This window comes from Centropristis striata, chromosome 9, assembly GCF_030273125.1.
Source record: "Centropristis striata isolate RG_2023a ecotype Rhode Island chromosome 9, C.striata_1.0, whole genome shotgun sequence".
Taxonomy (NCBI): domain Eukaryota; kingdom Metazoa; phylum Chordata; class Actinopteri; order Perciformes; family Serranidae; genus Centropristis; species Centropristis striata.
In genome coordinates, this window is record NC_081525.1 from 6389210 (window position 1) to 6407302 (window position 18093).

At 36.6% G+C, this 18093-nt stretch overlaps 1 protein-coding gene across 2 annotated transcripts in view; it reads left to right on the plus strand.

Annotated features, from left to right (window-relative positions):
• tns3.2 (tensin 3, tandem duplicate 2) overlaps positions 1–16290 on the plus strand; it is a 64417-nt gene extending 48127 nt beyond the window's left edge. For both annotated transcript variants that reach the window (XM_059341042.1, XM_059341043.1), the window contains 11 exons: positions 3171–3327; positions 3830–4266; positions 5228–5311; positions 5465–5596; positions 6982–7077; positions 8266–8343; positions 9783–9860; positions 10918–11086; positions 12038–12106; positions 13327–13356; positions 15531–16290. In XM_059341042.1, the coding sequence (XP_059197025.1) occupies positions 3171–3327; positions 3830–4266; positions 5228–5311; positions 5465–5596; positions 6982–7077; positions 8266–8343; positions 9783–9860; positions 10918–11086; positions 12038–12106; positions 13327–13356; positions 15531–15672 (1472 nt within the window). In that variant the 3' untranslated portion in view covers positions 15673–16290. The remainder of the gene's footprint in view (positions 1–3170; positions 3328–3829; positions 4267–5227; positions 5312–5464; positions 5597–6981; positions 7078–8265; positions 8344–9782; positions 9861–10917; positions 11087–12037; positions 12107–13326; positions 13357–15530) is intronic.
• The last annotated feature ends 1803 nt before the right edge of the window (positions 16291–18093 follow it).

Sequence of the window (18093 nt, forward strand, 5' to 3'; positions counted from 1 at the left end):
CAGCCGGTGTTGCCTCAGTTTGGGCTGCTCTGTAATTAACTAGATGAGTCGGGATGAGCAGCAGAGCAGCAGATGTGACAAACCACAGTGAGGAGAATCAGCCGTGGGAACACGGAGAGACGAAGCTGGGCTGCGTTCCGGGAATCGTCCCGAGAGAGGAAAACTGACAAGGAGTGTGGGAATGTTTGAGGAATCTTCAGTGCATTCACCCTCACTTTGTGTTTGTTTTCTGCAAGCAGCAACAACAAAAACAACTTTTAATCACTGATCATCTTCATTTATCTGCAACATGGTCTCACAGGAATCCGTGAAATAGCCACAGATTTGCTTAACTCAAAATCCGTAGAATAGCCACGGAATCACTCAAATTTCCGTGAAACTGACACGAATTTTGCTACAATGCAAGTTAAAGACAGTCATATCCCGTGGCTATTCCAACATACTAAGTGATTATGTACATTCACTGAGTGAATATTTAGAAAATAAAACATATATTTCTCGCTAGAAATGTGATCAAAATCCATTATTATGCAGAAACTAAGTCAAAATATTGATTTTTTCACTAAAAATGAGAGAACTGTCCGCCATGTTTTTTGTTCTGACGGCCGGGACCTTGAAAGTCACGTGACTTGGAACAAACCAATAGGAAAAAATATCCATGGAATAGCCACGGGAGAAATTTGAGTGATTCCCTGGCTATTCCACGGATTTTGAGTTAAGCGAATCCGTTGCTATTTCACGGATTCCTGTGAGACCAGGTTCTTATCTGAGCTGTGCAGTGTTGGTCTCAATGATGAGAGGTTCATGTCTAATGAGAGGTAACCTGCTTTGTGCACTTGACCTATGACCCCTAAGGGTTCAAGCTGAGTGTCGACTGCCTGTGTGGGGTTATCAGATGGCACCAAACCCTCTGTTGCTTGCTGGGTTTAACTCCACAGATTTATGAAATTATGGAAAAGGGGGATATTGCAAGAATGTTTTTCCAACTCTTGCAGCCCAAAGTTGACAGAAAGATGGTCACTAATCAAACAAAACATAACTAACATGAGTCCTGCTCACAGCAGCTGCCACTAAGTTCACACTTAAGGAAATCTGATAGTCCGTACATAATGTTGGCACTACAGAAATGTGTGTGGGAAGAATTCAGCCGTGGGAAAGTCACGTCACTCTTTAAACCTTTTACCAGCCGAGGAGGAAATGTTCAGATCATTTTCTGATTTTAAAAAAATCACAATGTTAAACTCAAATGTAAGCAATTGGTTAAATGATTGGAAATCTGTAGCTTTGGACAAGTAGCTGCTCAGTAAATGATGCAGAAAATGATGCTTGGGGTAAATTTAGAAAAGGTGTTAGCTATTTATTTGTATTTATTCATTATTTAAGTACTGATTTTTATTTGGCTATTTATCTTATTTGTATTTTTTCATTATTTTAGTACTGATTTTTTTCTTAGCTATTTATTTTTCATTTTTTCATTATTTAAGTGACGATTTTTTAATGGTTATTTACTAGTGATTTTTATTTAGCTGTTTTTTTGGTTTATTTATTCAGTATTAAATCCATCCATCCATTCTCGTCCGCTTATCCGGGGCCGGGTCGCGGGGGCAGCAGGATGAGCAGGCTAAGATTTTTTAAAAGCTATTTATTGTGTTATTTATTCATTATTTAAGAACTGATTTATAATTATATGTATTCTTTATTTAGTAAAAGTAGTAAAAAAAAAATTTCCCTGTTAAATGTAAAATGTGGTGAAGTAGCTATGACAGCTATGAGTAACTTTGTCATGGCATAAAATGGAAACACTTAAGTAAAATACTCCAAACTGTACTGTACTTGAGTACTCTTCCTTTCACATGTAACTTTGCTGGATACTCTTCCAACTTTGAGTTTGTGTTATAAATATTAAGGTGCATCAAGCAAACACTGAAACATTCTTCAAATTCATAAACAACGCGTGTGATTATATAATCCACTTGAGATGATGCAGCTCCTCCAATATGACCACAAATAAAGCTGGAGTCCAAATTCCTCCATGTCAGAGTGCTTGAATGGAGGGAAGGAGCGGAAGAGAGGAGTGGAGGCAGAGGGAGGAAGAGGGAGGCGGGGTCATAGAGCAGGACGAACAACGAGCTCTTTATAATGATTGACTCTTTACACGGTGACTCATCGTACTTCACAGGCCCGTCTGTGGCCTGAGGAGGCCTGCCCTCGTGTTTGCTGAATGACACACTGTGTTGTCAGAATGTCAGGATGTCATGTTGGAACGTTTGGAGAGCGCTGCCTCACACACACACACACACACACACACACACGCACACACACACACACACACACACACACACACACACATACTTCTATCTTTGCGAGGGCCCTAATTGGAACAGTGAATTCCCTTGCAAGGTTATAATAGTTTGGGATTTTTCATTAGTTTTAGTTTTAATTTTGTTGTGAATTTTTGTTTTCAAATTTAGTTAGTTTTAATGAGCTTTTAGAGTGAGTTTGCTAGTTTTAGTTTTGTAACCACGCAAACCTTTAACCCTTAAAACAAAGTCTGAAATCTCAAAAAAGCCTTTAAAGAAGTGAGGACAGGCCGAAATGTCCTCACTTTGCAAAAATGTCCTCACTCTGTTGGTTAAAAACGTGTTCTGGTCCTCACTATGTAGGAAGTACAAGAACACACACACACACACACACACGCACACACACACAAACTGTAGGACTTAATAACCTTATTGGGGCTGAGATGGATAATAAAAGGGAATAAAGGCTACATTTATTATGACCTCTTTGAATCTCACATCCAACACAATAGCCCATTACAAAAAAACTAAAACTAAAACTAACACTAAACCTAATAAAAACTAAACTAAAACTGGCAAAGTCACCTTAAAAACTAACAAATTTGAAAACAAAATTCACAACCAAATTAAAATTAAGACTAATAAAAAACCCAAAACTAGTATAACCTTGGTCTGGACTTGTTTCCAAAGATCATATCAGCCACACACTAGTAAAGAAGTTGCCTAATTTCTTTCAAAAATGACCTGTGAGGTTCTACTTTGCTGACACACGTTGGTTTTATGATCCAAACAAAGGTCAGGTACCAACGAAAGCAAACATTTGAGATTAGTTAACAGCTTTGACATTATTTGTCTTGTCTCTTTTTTTAGATTCCCGGAGTTTCCTGGACAGCATGAACCACACCGGTGGCTCCACAGAGGGAGAGCTGTTCAGATCAGACGTGTCCGTCACTCCTGCTTCCTGTCAGAGGATCTTTGGCTCCATGTGCTCCATGTCATCAGACAGCCCACTCCCACACATGGACAGGTACACATGCCCACTCTCTCTACACTGTACATACAATAATATACAATGTAGAGGCTGGCTAAACTGTAATAAATGATTCTGTAGTCATTTCATTTTACTTAATATATTTGATAAAATGTATTAAATATAAATGCATCCTTGATTTTGAGGCAGTTGTTTAAGTAACTTTAATATAAAATGTTTGATCTACTTATTTTGATCACATTAAATACAATATTTATGTGTATATAATTCTAAATCAAGAGAATTTTGAATGAATCCAACAAAACAGATTTAGTCCGTTTTTAATTGACAGGCACTTCCTGTTAAGTTGTTATTAACTCAACTTGTAACTTAATTAGATTTAATTAATAATATTGCATGCAATCTGTTGCCTAAATTTTATTGAGTATATTGTTTATCTTTTTTCACAGTGTAAACCAACCCTATGTCGTCCAAACTATTACTCATTAGGAAGTATTTTAATGCTTTTATTATCATACTCCCTCTTTCTCTTCTTCAGCTCCACTCCTCCTCCTGTGTGGCACGACCGGACTCCAAACTCCCTGAACTCCTCACCTCCTCTCTCCCTCAGCACTCCCAACGCCCACAGCTCTCCCCGGGGAGGTTTGAGAGGTCTGGGCGGAGGTCCGGGGCTCCGTAGTGAGACGGATAGTACGGACTTGTCCTCGTTGTTGTTGGGGAACGGCGGGCTGGAGCACAGCCTGCTGGAGGCCGTGGAGGGCCTGGGGAGTCTGAACCTCGGGGCAGACGGGGGCCTCCCTCCACTGCTGCCTGAGAAGAGGAGAGTGGGTGAGGGAGGGGAGCTCGGCTCCCGCTCTCCCTCTCTAAGCGGGTTCTCCAGCCCTCACAGTGGCAGCAGTCTCAGCATCCCTTTCTCCTCCTCCATGACCCCCGACCCCCTCAGAGGACTCGGCGGGGCCCCGTCGCCCGGAGCAGGTACACTCTTAGTCCGTAGCAGGCATATATTAAAAAATACTCAAGTAAAGTAAGAGAGAACCTCAAAATAGTTGTTAAAAATCTTCTTTTGCATTCCCAGCTCACTGCAAAAAAAGAAAAGTTGGGTGAACCCAAAATTTCAAGGCAACAAACTTCGATAAAATTTTAAGTAGGACAATTAAACTAAATATTTTAAGTTTTGTTTTTGAGTTTGCTCAACTCTGAATTCAGATTTTTGAACTTGTAATTTTACATTGTAATAACTTTTAATCCTTACTTCTGCTAACTTCTGCAATGTGCTGAATTGGCACGATTGTAACACCAGTATGAAATGTCAGCTAGTGTTGCGACCACAATTTTGAGTTAGCATTGATAAGCTAATGGCTACTCTTGTAGCTGTAACAAGCAGCACCGCTAGCATCAGTTAGCCGCTAGCTTTCGCTAATGACCGAATTTCACCACTTTCCCGCATTTCACAACAAAGAAATAAGAGTTAGCAGAACTATTGTCCCTTGTTGTGAACCCCAACTTAAAGATATAAGTAACAACAACTCACCAACTTGTTTTTGAGCAGACAACTGGCTGTTGTGCTAACTTACATTATTGCCCTAAATGTCAATAATTTATATTTCCAAGTTCTACCAACTTAAATCACTGTTTTAGGCAAAAAATACAAGTTGGCTTTTTTTGCAGTGCAGACTTGATGCATTGCAGCACTGTTGCTTCTCATAGATTGAGATTATTATATAAATAAGATAAATAACGGTATTTATCCAGAAGGAATTAAACAAGAAAAAACGAACATATCATGTATTGCTGTTAGGTAAAATATATTTTTGTCCTTGGAGTGCAGTCACACTTTAACCAGTCTCCCTCTCTTTATTTTTTCTGAGCTGCTTTGTCATATTTGGGCCAAAGCCAGTCTGAAACCTAACGTCCAGTCTTAATCTGTGTCTCGCAGACTTTGGCAGTAAGCAGGACACTGTGAAGTTTGTTCAGGACACATCCAAGTTCTGGTACAAGCCCGACATTTCCAGAGACCAAGGTAAATATTGGTGTTGGCCATGAGAGCCCAACAGCCACTTCCAAGCAGATAATACGGCCCTTGTGCAAAGCTTTGCTCCTCTCACAGTATGAACATGATGTTTCTAACTTTAGCTTATCTGTGTTTCCTCCCCCCTGTTGACCTACTGAACAGCCATCGCAGTGCTGAAGGACAAAGAGCCGGGCTCGTTCATTGTCAGAGACAGCCATTCATTTCGAGGGGCATACGGGTTGGCCATGAAGGTGGCCACACCTCCTCCGTCTGTGTTACAACAGAGTAAGAAAGGTAGGCTGTGAATGTCAAATCAAATCAAAATTACTTTATTTATCCCCGAGGGGAAACTCAGTTAGTCTGGTAACTCTGTTAGAATGAGACAGCCTGATGGCTGTAGGAGAGAAGGATCTTTTGAATCCTTGTAACGGAGAGAGAGGAGCCGTCCACTGCTGTTTTTTTGGTCCATAAAGGTTTTGTGTAGCGGATGATCCAGATATTTCAAGATGGCCTCGAACATGTTGACAGGTCATCTCTCCACCACCTCCTCCAGTGTGTCCAATCTGGCTCCAACCACAGAGCCAGCTTTTTAGACCAGTCTGTCCAACCGCCTTCATCTCTGTGTGTGATGCTGCCTCCCCAGCAAACTGCAGCATAAAACAACACACTACCACCACAGACTGATAAAACATCTGCAGCATCTTACTACAGATGTCCAGAGATCTGAGCTTCCTTAAGAAAAAGAGGCTCTGCCCCTTTTTGTAGAGAGCGTCTGTGTTTAGGGACCAGTCCAACTTATTATCCAGGTATACAACTTATATAACTTGGCACCACCTCCATGTCCACCCCACAGGTATTCACTGGCTGAAGGGGGGCTTGAACCTGCGGAAATCTATGATCATTTCCTTAGTCTTTGAGGTGTTCAGTAGGAGGTAGTTCTTGTGACTCCAGTCACTGAAGGCTTTTATCAGATCCCTATATTCAGATTCCTGTCCATTCCTGATACACGCCACAATAGCAGTGTCGTCCGAGTACTTCTGGATGTGGCAGGACTCAGAGTTGTATTTGAAGTCTGCTGTGTACAATGTGAACAGGAATGGAGCCAGAACAGTGCCTTGTGGAGCCCCTGTGCTGCTCATTAATGTCCCAGAAACACAGTTCCCCAACCTGACACACAAAAGCACGGCAACCACTAAAACACCTCTTCAGCTCAGCTGGAATAGGGTGATGGTGTCCTCTAGACTTGCTCCGTTCAAATGAAAAAAGCTCCTTTCTTGAATAAACTTTTCTCTCCACAGAACTATCCATCAAAAATATTATAAAGATAATATTACATGATATTTTTATAAATAAACAGACTTGTATGAATTGTCAAAGTTTGAAAAGTTCAGTCGACAATTTGATAAACTAGACTAGAATGCATAAAAATTAATTGAGCTTCCTTCAGCAATATAACTAAAAAAAACAACAACGGGAAGTTCATTCATCTGCTCAGTGATGTTTATTTTGTCACACTATGTGATTTACTGCTGACACAAAGATGATTCAAGGGGATAGAAGAATATTTGTCATATTTGAATCTCCCAAAAGTTCAAACTGTCAGTTGCCAACAACACATGAGAAAAAACAAAACACAAAAATACTGCAAAGATGCAACTGATATTTTTGTGTTTCTGCAGTAGGAGACATGTCCAATGAGCTGGTGAGACACTTCCTGATAGAGTGCACGCAGAAAGGAGTTCGTCTCAAGGGCTGCCCCAACGAGCCGTACTTTGGTGAGGAGATAATTTATGACATTTGGTGACAGTTTATCATATATCTAATTCTAAAAGTCATCATCTTTTATCTGACTGTCTTTCATTTTATACTGTGATATGAACATGGATTGTGAGGTTGTGGATTTTCTAGGAATTTGTTTGAGAAGCAAAGTGATTATGTACATTCACTGAGTGAATATTTAGAAATAAAACATATATTTCTCACTAGAAATGTAATCAAAATCCATTTTTATGCAGAAACTAAGTCAAATTATTGATTTTTTCACAAAAAATGACAGAACTGTCCGCCATGTTTTTTGTTCTGACCGCCGGGACCTTGAAAGTCACGTGACTTGGAACAAACCAATAGGAAAAAATATCCGTGGAATAGCCACGGGATATGACTGTCATTAACTTACTCCTGTGAGACCATGTTCTTTTTTCTCTAATCTTGTGAACTAAATATCTGACAAATGAAAATACTCAATCACATTGATGCAATAATCTTGTAAATACAATATAGCCAAAAAACAATCCTGCTTGTTTTTAGTATTATAGCAGGATCTTTGTATATGTGAACATATGACCTTTGTAGAGCATTATACTAAAGAAGACACTATCATACTCTTTATCAAAGAGTTTTGTATACATGATTATTACACTGGCTTGTCTGGCTTGTGGCCTGGCCAAAGTGAAACTAACAAGTAAAATTGTTGCTGTGGTAAAACTCTTTGTCAGGAGTAACATATACTAACTGAGCAGTTTGGTAAGCTGCATTGCATTATTTTTTAAGAACTTATCTCAAGTGTGTAACTGCTGTCAGGCAAATCTCTGAACTCTCGTGGAAGAAAAGCTAGAAAGAAGATCACAGCAAACAGCAATAAAAGTGATAATAGTAAAGTACAACAGCTCTCCCTCGATCCAACCAGTCCTTGATTGGTACAATAAAAAACTTCAAACTGACGTTTTAAATGGCTGTTTTCAGCAATAAAAATCTGGCCACTTTGCTTCCTCAAATCAATCTGTTAATATTGCACCAGGGTTAGCCCACTGAGGTTAATAAAGTACAGTAAAGTTCAGGATTATAATGTGTTTTTCTGTGCTGCCCTCTACTGGTCACAGTGGTGAGGCACAGCTGGCTCCATTATATTGATCTGTCTGCATAATGTTCATAAAGAATGTTTTTATTTTTATTTTTCCTGACAGGAAGTCTCACAGCTCTGGTTTGTCAGCACTCCATCACCCCTCTGGCTCTGCCCTGTAAGCTCATCCTGCCTGATAGAGGTAAGCTGTGTGTGTGTGTGTGTGTGTGTTCGTGTGTGTGTGAGTTCTTGTACTTCCTACATAGTGAGGACCAGAACATATTTTTTAACCAACAGAGTGAAGACATTTTTGCAAAGTGAGGACATTTCGGCCGGTCCTCACTTCATTAAATGCTTTTTTGAGATTTCAGACTTTGTTTTAAGGGTTAAAGGTTACATGATAATGATAATTAACTGAAACTGTATTGTGTGGTTACAAAACTCACTAAAATTATAGTGAAAATGTCCTCCATTTTAATCTTTGTCAACTTTTTTCATGCATAATGAAGATGGATTAAGGCAAAGGAAATAAAGGCGAAATTTACTGTGACCTCTTTTAATCTCCCACCCAACAAATACCCCATTACAAAAAACTAAAACTAATAAAAACTAAATTAAAGCTAAAGCATTTCAAAAAAATAAATACTAAACTAAAACTAGCAAACTCACTCTAAAAAGCAATTAAAACTAACTGAATTTGAAAACAAAAAATCACAACAAAATTAAAACTAAAACTAATGAAAAATCCAAAACTATTATAACCTTTTCACTATTACAATGAGGGCCCTCACAAAGATAGAAGTACAAGAATGTGTGTGTGTTTGTGTGTGTGTGTGTGTGTGTGTGTGTGTGTGTGTGCGCATGCGTGTATGTGTGTAAGCAGGTGTGCATTTAACTTAAGGCATGAAACTATGTTGGAGGTAGAGCTTCAATAATAACCTATTTAAATTCCACCTAATCGCAACAAGAAGTTGTTAAAAGTCTACTGTGTAGACCACTGATTCCCAAACTGGGGGGGTGGGGGACCCCTAGAAGTTATAAAAGAGGGGGGGCTTGCTTAGGCTAAATATAACAAAAACAAAGTTTTGCACTGCTGCCAAAACTCTGACAAGATTGTTTAAGTACTACCAAAAGCTTCAGACTAAAAAGTCTTGAACAACTGCTTGTATTCTGGGATCAGGGATAGAAAGAGTAGAAGCCTGTTCAAAGGTAAAAGTACTTGAGTGAAAATGTTCTTAGATTAAAGGAAAAGCTAGGTCACTTAAAATGCACAATAATTTGCATTATTGTGTTACATTTTTAAAATTAAATTACAAAAAAGGTCAATATGTAAACTACAGGAACAAATGTTTTCTATGGATGGCACTTTGCAGCATACACACCCAACTGATCAATCTATCAAACATAAACATATAACATTGTTCCATAATCTAGCCTCACTAGAATAAACTGGAAATTAAATGCACAAATGCATATTTACAAATCTGTTTTTTTCTCACTAAAAAAAATATCAAATTCCCAACGATGCCCAGCCTTGCATGCATGAATGTGTATGTGTGTGTACATGTAAATGCATCGTTTGCATGCACAGATGCAGTTTGTGTGTGTTTCTTGGTCAGTAAAGCGTGTTGCTGTTTTCAGATCCGGTGGAGGATCTGAACGACTCGTCTGCACAGACGGCGACAAACTCGGCGGCTGAGCTCCTCAAACAAGGAGCAGGTACGTGACAGACACCACATATGTAGACAAATCTGTGTTTGTTTGACTTGTCTGTGTGTGTGTGTATATAGCACTTTGATGTATTATCTACACACACTCTTTCTCAGTTTAAGCTAGTTTGATGATAGCTTAAATTTTCGCTGGTAACACTTTACAATAACCAACTAAGTGATGTTTATAGATGGTTTATAAACCATTTATTTACCCATTTACAAAGTGCTATACATATTTAAACTTTAAATGTTTTCAACCTATTTCGTAAAGGTATATGAATCATTTCAACTTCATTAACCCTTTATCAGGCAAAGAACTATATTTGGTAACTTCAGGTAAAATTTAGAGAAAAAAGTTGCAAATTTACTAGAAAAAGTTGCAGATTTAAGAGATTTAAAGTGGCAAATCTGCGCGAAAAAAGTTGCAGATTTACGAGAAAAAAGTGGGAAAAAAGCAACTTTTTTCTCCCAGATTCACCACTTTAACCCTTAATAGGACACTCATTGAAATACTTGCAAATTCCAAATTTCAACCCTAGAGAATATTGGAGGATATTCCATGCTGCCAGAATTAAAAAAAACAAACATGCGAAAATAATATTTCGAGAAAAAAGTTTACGAGAAATCTGCAACTTTTTTTCTTGTAGATTTGCCACTTAAATCTAGTAAATTTGCAACTTTATTCTCGAAATATTACCTGAAGTTACCAAATATAGTTCTTCGCCTGATAAAGGGTTAACGTACTTAATATGGTGTTAAAATGTTAAAATGAGTGCAACTAAAACTATTAATTAACTCTTAATTATAATTTATTGGTTTGTTAATGGTAAAGTAACTATAAACTTACATTAATATACCATCCATTTGCCATTTAGAAATAATTTAGTTAGTTAAACATTAATAAATTATGTATTTACCATTCTAAATGGCCTATATACGGTTTATAAATGAGGATTAAACATTAATAAACTGTCTGTTTACCATTTATAAATTATGGTTATTGTAAAGTGTTACCGTTTCATTTTATAGTTAACTGTTCCTGTATTGTGTGTGTCACTGTGCAGCGTGTAACGTGTGGTACCTGGGCTCCGTGGAGCTGGAGTCTCTGACGGGACATCAGGCGGTTCAGAAGGCGACCACGGTGACGCTCGCCATGGACCCGCCTCCGGCGTCCACCGTCGTCCACTTCAAGGTGTCGGCCCAGGGAATCACGCTCACTGACAACCAGAGGAAGTGAGTGTTCAAACACCTGCAGTCCAAACTAGCGTTGTCACAATACTAAAATTTTCAACTCGATCCCGATCCCGATATTCGATACTGGATACCATTTTCGATACTACAAGGGTAAAAACAAAGACCCTATTTTTATTAACCCTTTGATTCACAACATGGCTCTAAAGTGACCCGACTGAGTTTTTATTTTCTATATTTGCAAATAAATTAATTTCATAATTCAGTATTCCGGGTTTTCCTATATTAACTTGTTTTTGATCATCATAGATCCCAAATTTTTGTTTTCATTTCTGAATTTTTTAACAAAAACCCGTTTTGTATCACTACATTTCTAATGCACAACATGGGTCAAAAATGTCATTATGGGGTATTGTGTGTATAATTTTAAGGGAAAAATTATTTAATGAATTTTGGAATAAGGCTGTTACATAACAAAATGTGGAAAAAGTGAAGAGTTGATTAAAAAGATAGAGCAAAGAAACACACAGCAAGCAGTAAATAACATGGTAAATGAATGTGGGTCATTTTTGACCCATGTTGTGCATCAAAGGGTTAACAAGAAAAATGCAACATGTTAAAATTAACAGAACCACAGGTTAAATATTTAGAATAAAAAACAGTTGTGCAAAAAGAAACTGCAACTATCATAACAAGCTTCAGGTCTGAGGTAGTGCAATAAATAAATAAATACAATAAACAATAAAAATTAGAACAATATTTTGAGGTTGTATGGTTTAGCTGCTTAATAAGTTGTGGGACCGATACTTTTTTCAAAATTAGTATTGTATCCGGATACAACGTTTTAGTATTTAGTATCTTTTGTCAACCCTAACACAGACACACACAGACACACAGACACACACACACACACACACACACAAACACACACACCCACGCACAGATACAGATGTGAATCCACATGTTCACACTGTTGGCTGTTTGTTCCTGCAGGTTGTTCTTCAGGAGACACTACGCTGTCAACACGGTCATCTTCTGTTCTCTGGACCCACAGGGCAGGAAGTGAGTATCACATCATGTGTATTTTCTACTAGAAAGCACATGTCTGTACCAAGGTTGTAAGAGTTTTTTTGTTTTTTTCATTACTTTTAGTTTTAATTTCGTTGTCAATTTTTGTTTTCAAATTCAGTTAGTTTTAATGAGTTTTTAGAGTGTGATTGCTAGTTTTAATTAGTTTTTATTTTTTTTGGAAAATGCTTAGTTTTAGTTTAGTTTTTATTAGTTTTATTGTTAGTTTTAGTTTTTTTGTAATGGGGTATTTGTTGGTTGTGAGATTCAATAAGGTCACAATAAATGTTGCCTTTATTTCCTTTGTCTGATCCATCTCAGCCCCAATAAGTTTATTAAGTCATAAAACCAAATAGATGAAATAGGTTTCATATCAACCAAAAAGGTTTACATATGAAAAAAGTTGACAAAGACGAAAACTAAGGACATTTTCACTATAATTTTAGTTAGTTTTACTTAGTTTTGTAACCACAAAATACAGTTTCAGTTCTCAGTTTTTTTTTAAAACCTCTCGTTTTTATTTTTATTTCAGTTAACGAAAATGTTTTTTAAATTATAGTTTTCGTTATTTCGTTAGTTTTAGTTAACTATAATAACCTTGGTCTGTACCGAGGCTGCAAAATTCTATTAATTTGTTATTTTAATGAGCCTTTAACTAAACATCATCATCAAAATACACACAATGATAGACAATAACTTTAATAAGCTGTGGGCCACTCTTACTAAAAAAATAATAGCAACCTGTTAGAAGAAAGTGGTAATTTATACACGGTAAAAATAAAAAAAATACAAAAATAATCTGATTAATAAAATAATAATAATTAACTAATGAAACATAAGCATGCATCATTCGTTTCTATCAGTGTGTCATGATTTTTTCCTTTCATGCTACATTTTTGCTTGAATTAAATGTATTTTTCCTTCTGAGCTTTGATTCATAACAGATTGGATTAGACTGCAAAATACATTTTTACATGTTGTATCTCATCATATAAAATGACTGCAGAATTTGATTCATCCTGCAATGATCATATTTCAACAGAATCCCCAGAAACAGTTTAAATTAAATTATATCCAAAGTTTTCTACTAACTGTGATGTTACAGTGCAGTGCAGTCAATTTAATGTACTAATATTAATGTATGTATGGGGTATATAAATGTATTCGTTTGATGGCCATTAACAGTTTTAAAACTGAATTTCTGTCCCAAACAGATGGACAAGAGGCAGCGCTTCTACTGCAAAGTAAGTCCCTTTTCTTTACTGCATTTCTTTGCTCTCTGCACTCTGTAATGACACATTACATTTGAATTATTTCTTACTTACTACTAAATAAGTTGTTTACAAGAACGGCATCTTCATTCACATTGATAAAAATTGATAATTCACCACCTTTGAGTTCTTGCAGGGGTAGCAGGAAGAAAGAAATAACATGAAATAACATAGAAAAAACAAGTGCCACCCTAATAATTAGAATTATATTAGAAGTATATCTTGGTTTCATGGAAATTGGACAAGTTACAGTTGTAAGACTGAAAATTGGATGTACAGACGTTCAGTAAATTCCTTTGCTGCCATGGTGTCATTGCATTATAGGTCATTATTTTGGATTTTGGATTTTTTTCTGCTCTTATTAAAGAGTCAACAGTTCAGAAAAGGACTGTAAATGAGAGGTTAGAAAGAGATGTGGAACGACTGGTTTCAAACGGGGAACATGGCGTTTGTGATCAAACGATAAAAACCTCCTGAAGGAGTTCTAATCAGGAGAACCTGACTGCAATGCTCTTGCAATTATATGATACATATATATATTAACCTTCCAGGTGTTCCAGCGTCAAATTTAACCCAACTTCTAATGTTTTAATATCAGAAATGTGGGTTGTTTTTTATCTATAGAATAACTTGGATAAATCCCAACTAGAATTTCTCTCTCTGTCAAATTTGTTGTAATAAGTTGGAAATAACTTGGCAAATAAAGTTAAATAATTTATATTTTATACATGTTTACAGAAGTTGCATGTGCGAGGAAGAAAAAAAATTTTTTTTTTAAGGAGTTAGAACATTCCTATATGTTAATAACTTTCATTCAAACAATGACATTTTTAAGCTGTACTTTCATTACAGATGTAGATATACCGGATACCTCTGGTTTTATTACTGTAAATCTATAAATGATTGAATGTGTCTTTTTTTTTTTATCCAAAAAGACATTCCTGTGTGGTAATTTAATAGTTTCTTAACTAACATATCACTCCCCATTCATGTATATGCAGGAAATCCGCGTTACTCAACATCACAGAAAAACTGCTGTTTTAGATTTATGTGTCTGACACATAAACGGATTTCTGGCCTACGTGCTCTCAAGCACACGCTGAGAAAGCACTGCTCAACATGTAGCTGCTCTTCAGCTAAAATGTGTTTTTTTTTTTTTGCAATATATTGAGAATGTGGATGAACAGATAAGTTAGTTTTGCTGCGGGAGTGGTTTGAGAGTTTGATTTCCTGCCCCAAAACTAGTTTTTGTCAACATAAACTACAATCTTCAAAGAAAACAAGAATGATTCTCAAAGGAGTGTTACTTTAAGAAGACTATGAACTTCTTTCTGCTCATGATTGTAATAATAATAAGTCAATAATAATAATAATAATAATAATAATAATAATAATAATAATAATAAGTCAAACCCTTGGCCTGTATGTTCCATGATCCACTATACTTTTCATCGTTCTTGCTTTTCTTTTTATTTTCTGTTCTATTGTGTTCTCAAGGACACGTTTTCTCTCCTCCTGCTCATTCTGGCCATGAAGGCCAACTGCCAACTTGTTGTTATCGTTGTTTTATTGATTTTATTGTTATGGTTATGGTATTGACATCAACCTGCCAAAGGGACTAAAGATGGAAATTAGCCGTTGTCTATAATCTTGCATATTTACATGTATACAGTACAGGCTGAAAGTTTGGACACACACCTTCTCATTCAATGCGTTTTCTTTATTTTCATGACTATTTACATTGTAGATTCTCACTGAAGGCATCAAAACTATGAATGAACACATATGGAATTATGTACTTAACAAAAAAGTGTGAAATAACTGAAAACATGTCTTGTATTTTAGATTCCTCAAAGTAACCGCCCTTTGCTTACTAGAATATAAGACATGTTTTCAGTTATTTCACACTTTTTTGTTAAGTACATAATTCCACATGTGTTCATTAATAGTTTTGATGAATCTACAATGTAAATAGTCATGAAAATAAAGGAAAAACATTGAATGAGAAGGTGTGTCCAAACTTTTGGCCTGTACTGTATATGCTCATTAATATGTATTGTCCCTGTTTTAAATAAATAAACTCAAACTCAAATACCGTAAAAGCTTTTGTATAAACACCCTTGTCTATTTATGTCGCTTTCTTTCAGGATCTTCGGATTTGTAGCCAGAAAATCTCAGAGTGACACTGAAAACATGTGCCACCTGTTTGCTGAACACGACCCCGAGCAGCCGGCGAGCGCCATCGTCAACTTTGTCTCAAAAGTTATGATTGGGTCACATAAGAAGTGAAGAGAAAGAGACTCAGAGCGAAGACGATGGACTGGGGATCAACTTTCAACTCCAACATGATATAAATGAGTGTGGATGTAAAAACAAGTAAACAAACTTCTCCTCCCAAAGGCCAAAAAACTCTGAACAAACACACTCCAGTGCCCGGTCCATCCTGCAGAATAAACTGTATTTTGTACTGACTGCACTGCAGAATGCCGCCACCAGAGGGAGCCGAGACTGGCGTGTATAAAGTTTAACTCATCAGCGGGAGGCTCCAACTACTTTAAGATGCATCTTGGATTTCTTAAGAAATAATTGTAGAAAATTATAGACACTTTTCTGCTGAGGATCTAGTATGAAAATCACATTTTGACTACTTAATATGACCTGTATCTCCAAACATACTCTAAATGGACCATATCACACTGACTTTTCATGTTGCTGACGGCCACAGCTGACAAATTAACACATTTACGCCTGATTAAACCTGAAAAATATCTGATATTCTGCACATAAACACAGATTTTTTTTAGTCTGACTATATTCTGGATGCTTATCTTTCCAGTAAAAGTGTGTAAATCAGGTTTCATCATCACTTTTGTGCAAACCACAACCACATTTCTAAAACAAAACAAACAATGATGTGGTCTCTTTGTACTTAAGATGGATTATTGTGTTTATAGTATTTATCCCTTTTTACAGATGTGTAAAAGTATTTTTTCTCCTAAATATACTAGTCATATATTTTTGTATATTAACATATTATGTATGTTAAAGGCTGTGATCCTCAGAATTTATGCAATTATGTCACATATGTTTGTAGTATTCTACATACTACATAAGCTGCCCATGTATACTTGTATTACTAATATGGATGTCAATAAGTTCCTTTTACAGTAACTCCTATGTACAGTTATTGTGCCATAAAAAAGTCCTTTTCTCTGATAAGAGATCAAATACAGTCACTGTGAGAAATGTTTTAGTCCACCTCAGCATTTTTTCCATTCACAGCTTCCTCTTTTCACCTCAGTTATCTTGTTTGTGTACCTGAGGCGTCCCTTATTTTGTCATTTTATTTAAGTGTTGGTGTGCCAAAGTCCTATAAAGGAAAATACAATTCCCTAACTTTGTTCCAGACGTATCTAGCCGTGCAGATTGTATAATTTTTGTGATTAGGTTTGTTTTAATCTTGATTTAGGATCAAATGCTCTGCATACTCGTCACATGATATTACTGTTAAAGTCAGTTATACAAAAAGCATGTTAGAAATAATTTTGGACTAAAACTCAATGTGTAACGTCCAGGCCACACAGCTGAGTTTACCTTTGATAATGGCTATAAATAATAGAATACAATTTAATTTCTACTGTCAGATTTCCACAATTAAAAGCTACTTAACTGCACAACCAGGCCCTCCAAATATGCCTGTGTATTAACATATGAAGGGATTTTCTCCACAAAAAGGCTGCTTTTACTTTGGAACAGAAATGTGTTACGGTAAAAAGAAAACATGTCATGCCTGTGAACTTCTATAAATATAGACATTGAAACTGTAGTAAGAGGTGTAATGTGCTGGCATGATGTCAACATAACTAAAATCAATATACAGGCACATCTAAAAAAATTTGATTTATTTTTTGTCAGTTATTTCGGAAAGTGAAACTCGTACATTATAAAGATTCATTACACATAGAGTGAAATATTTCAAGCCTGTATTTCTTGTAATTTTGATGATTATGGCTTAGAGATAATGAAACTCAGTGTCTCAGAAAATTACAATATTAGATAAGATCAATTAAAAAAAGAATATTTTAAACACAAATGTCATGCTTCTGAAAAGTATGTTCATTTCTATACATCAATACTTGGTTGGGCTCCTTTTGCATGAATTACTGCATTAATACTTGGTGGCATGGAGGAGATCAGCCTACAGCACCATGTTGCTTTTATAGCAGCCTTCAGCTCATCTGGTGTCTCTCACCTTCCTCTTGACAACAGCCCATAGACTCCTATGGGGTTCAGGTCAGCCCAGTTTGCTGGCCAGTCCAGCCCAGTAACACCATGGTCACTGAAGCAGCTTTTGGTACCTTTGCCAGTGTGGGCAGGTGCCAAGTCCTGCTGGAAAATGAAATCAGCATCTCCAAAGAGCTTGTGGAAGCATGAAGACTCTAAAATGTCCTGCTAGATGGCTGCTATGTTGACTGTGGACTTCAGAAAACACAGTGGACCAACAGCAGCAGAGGACATGGCCCCAAACCACCACTGACCCAGGACTCACATATTGAACTTCTTCACAATATTATAATTTTCTGAGACACTAAATTTTGTGTTTTCATTATCTCTGAGCCAGAATCATCAAAATTACAAGAAAAACAGGCTTGAAATATTTCACTCTACGTGTAATGAATCTATATAATGTATGAGTTTCACTTTCTGACA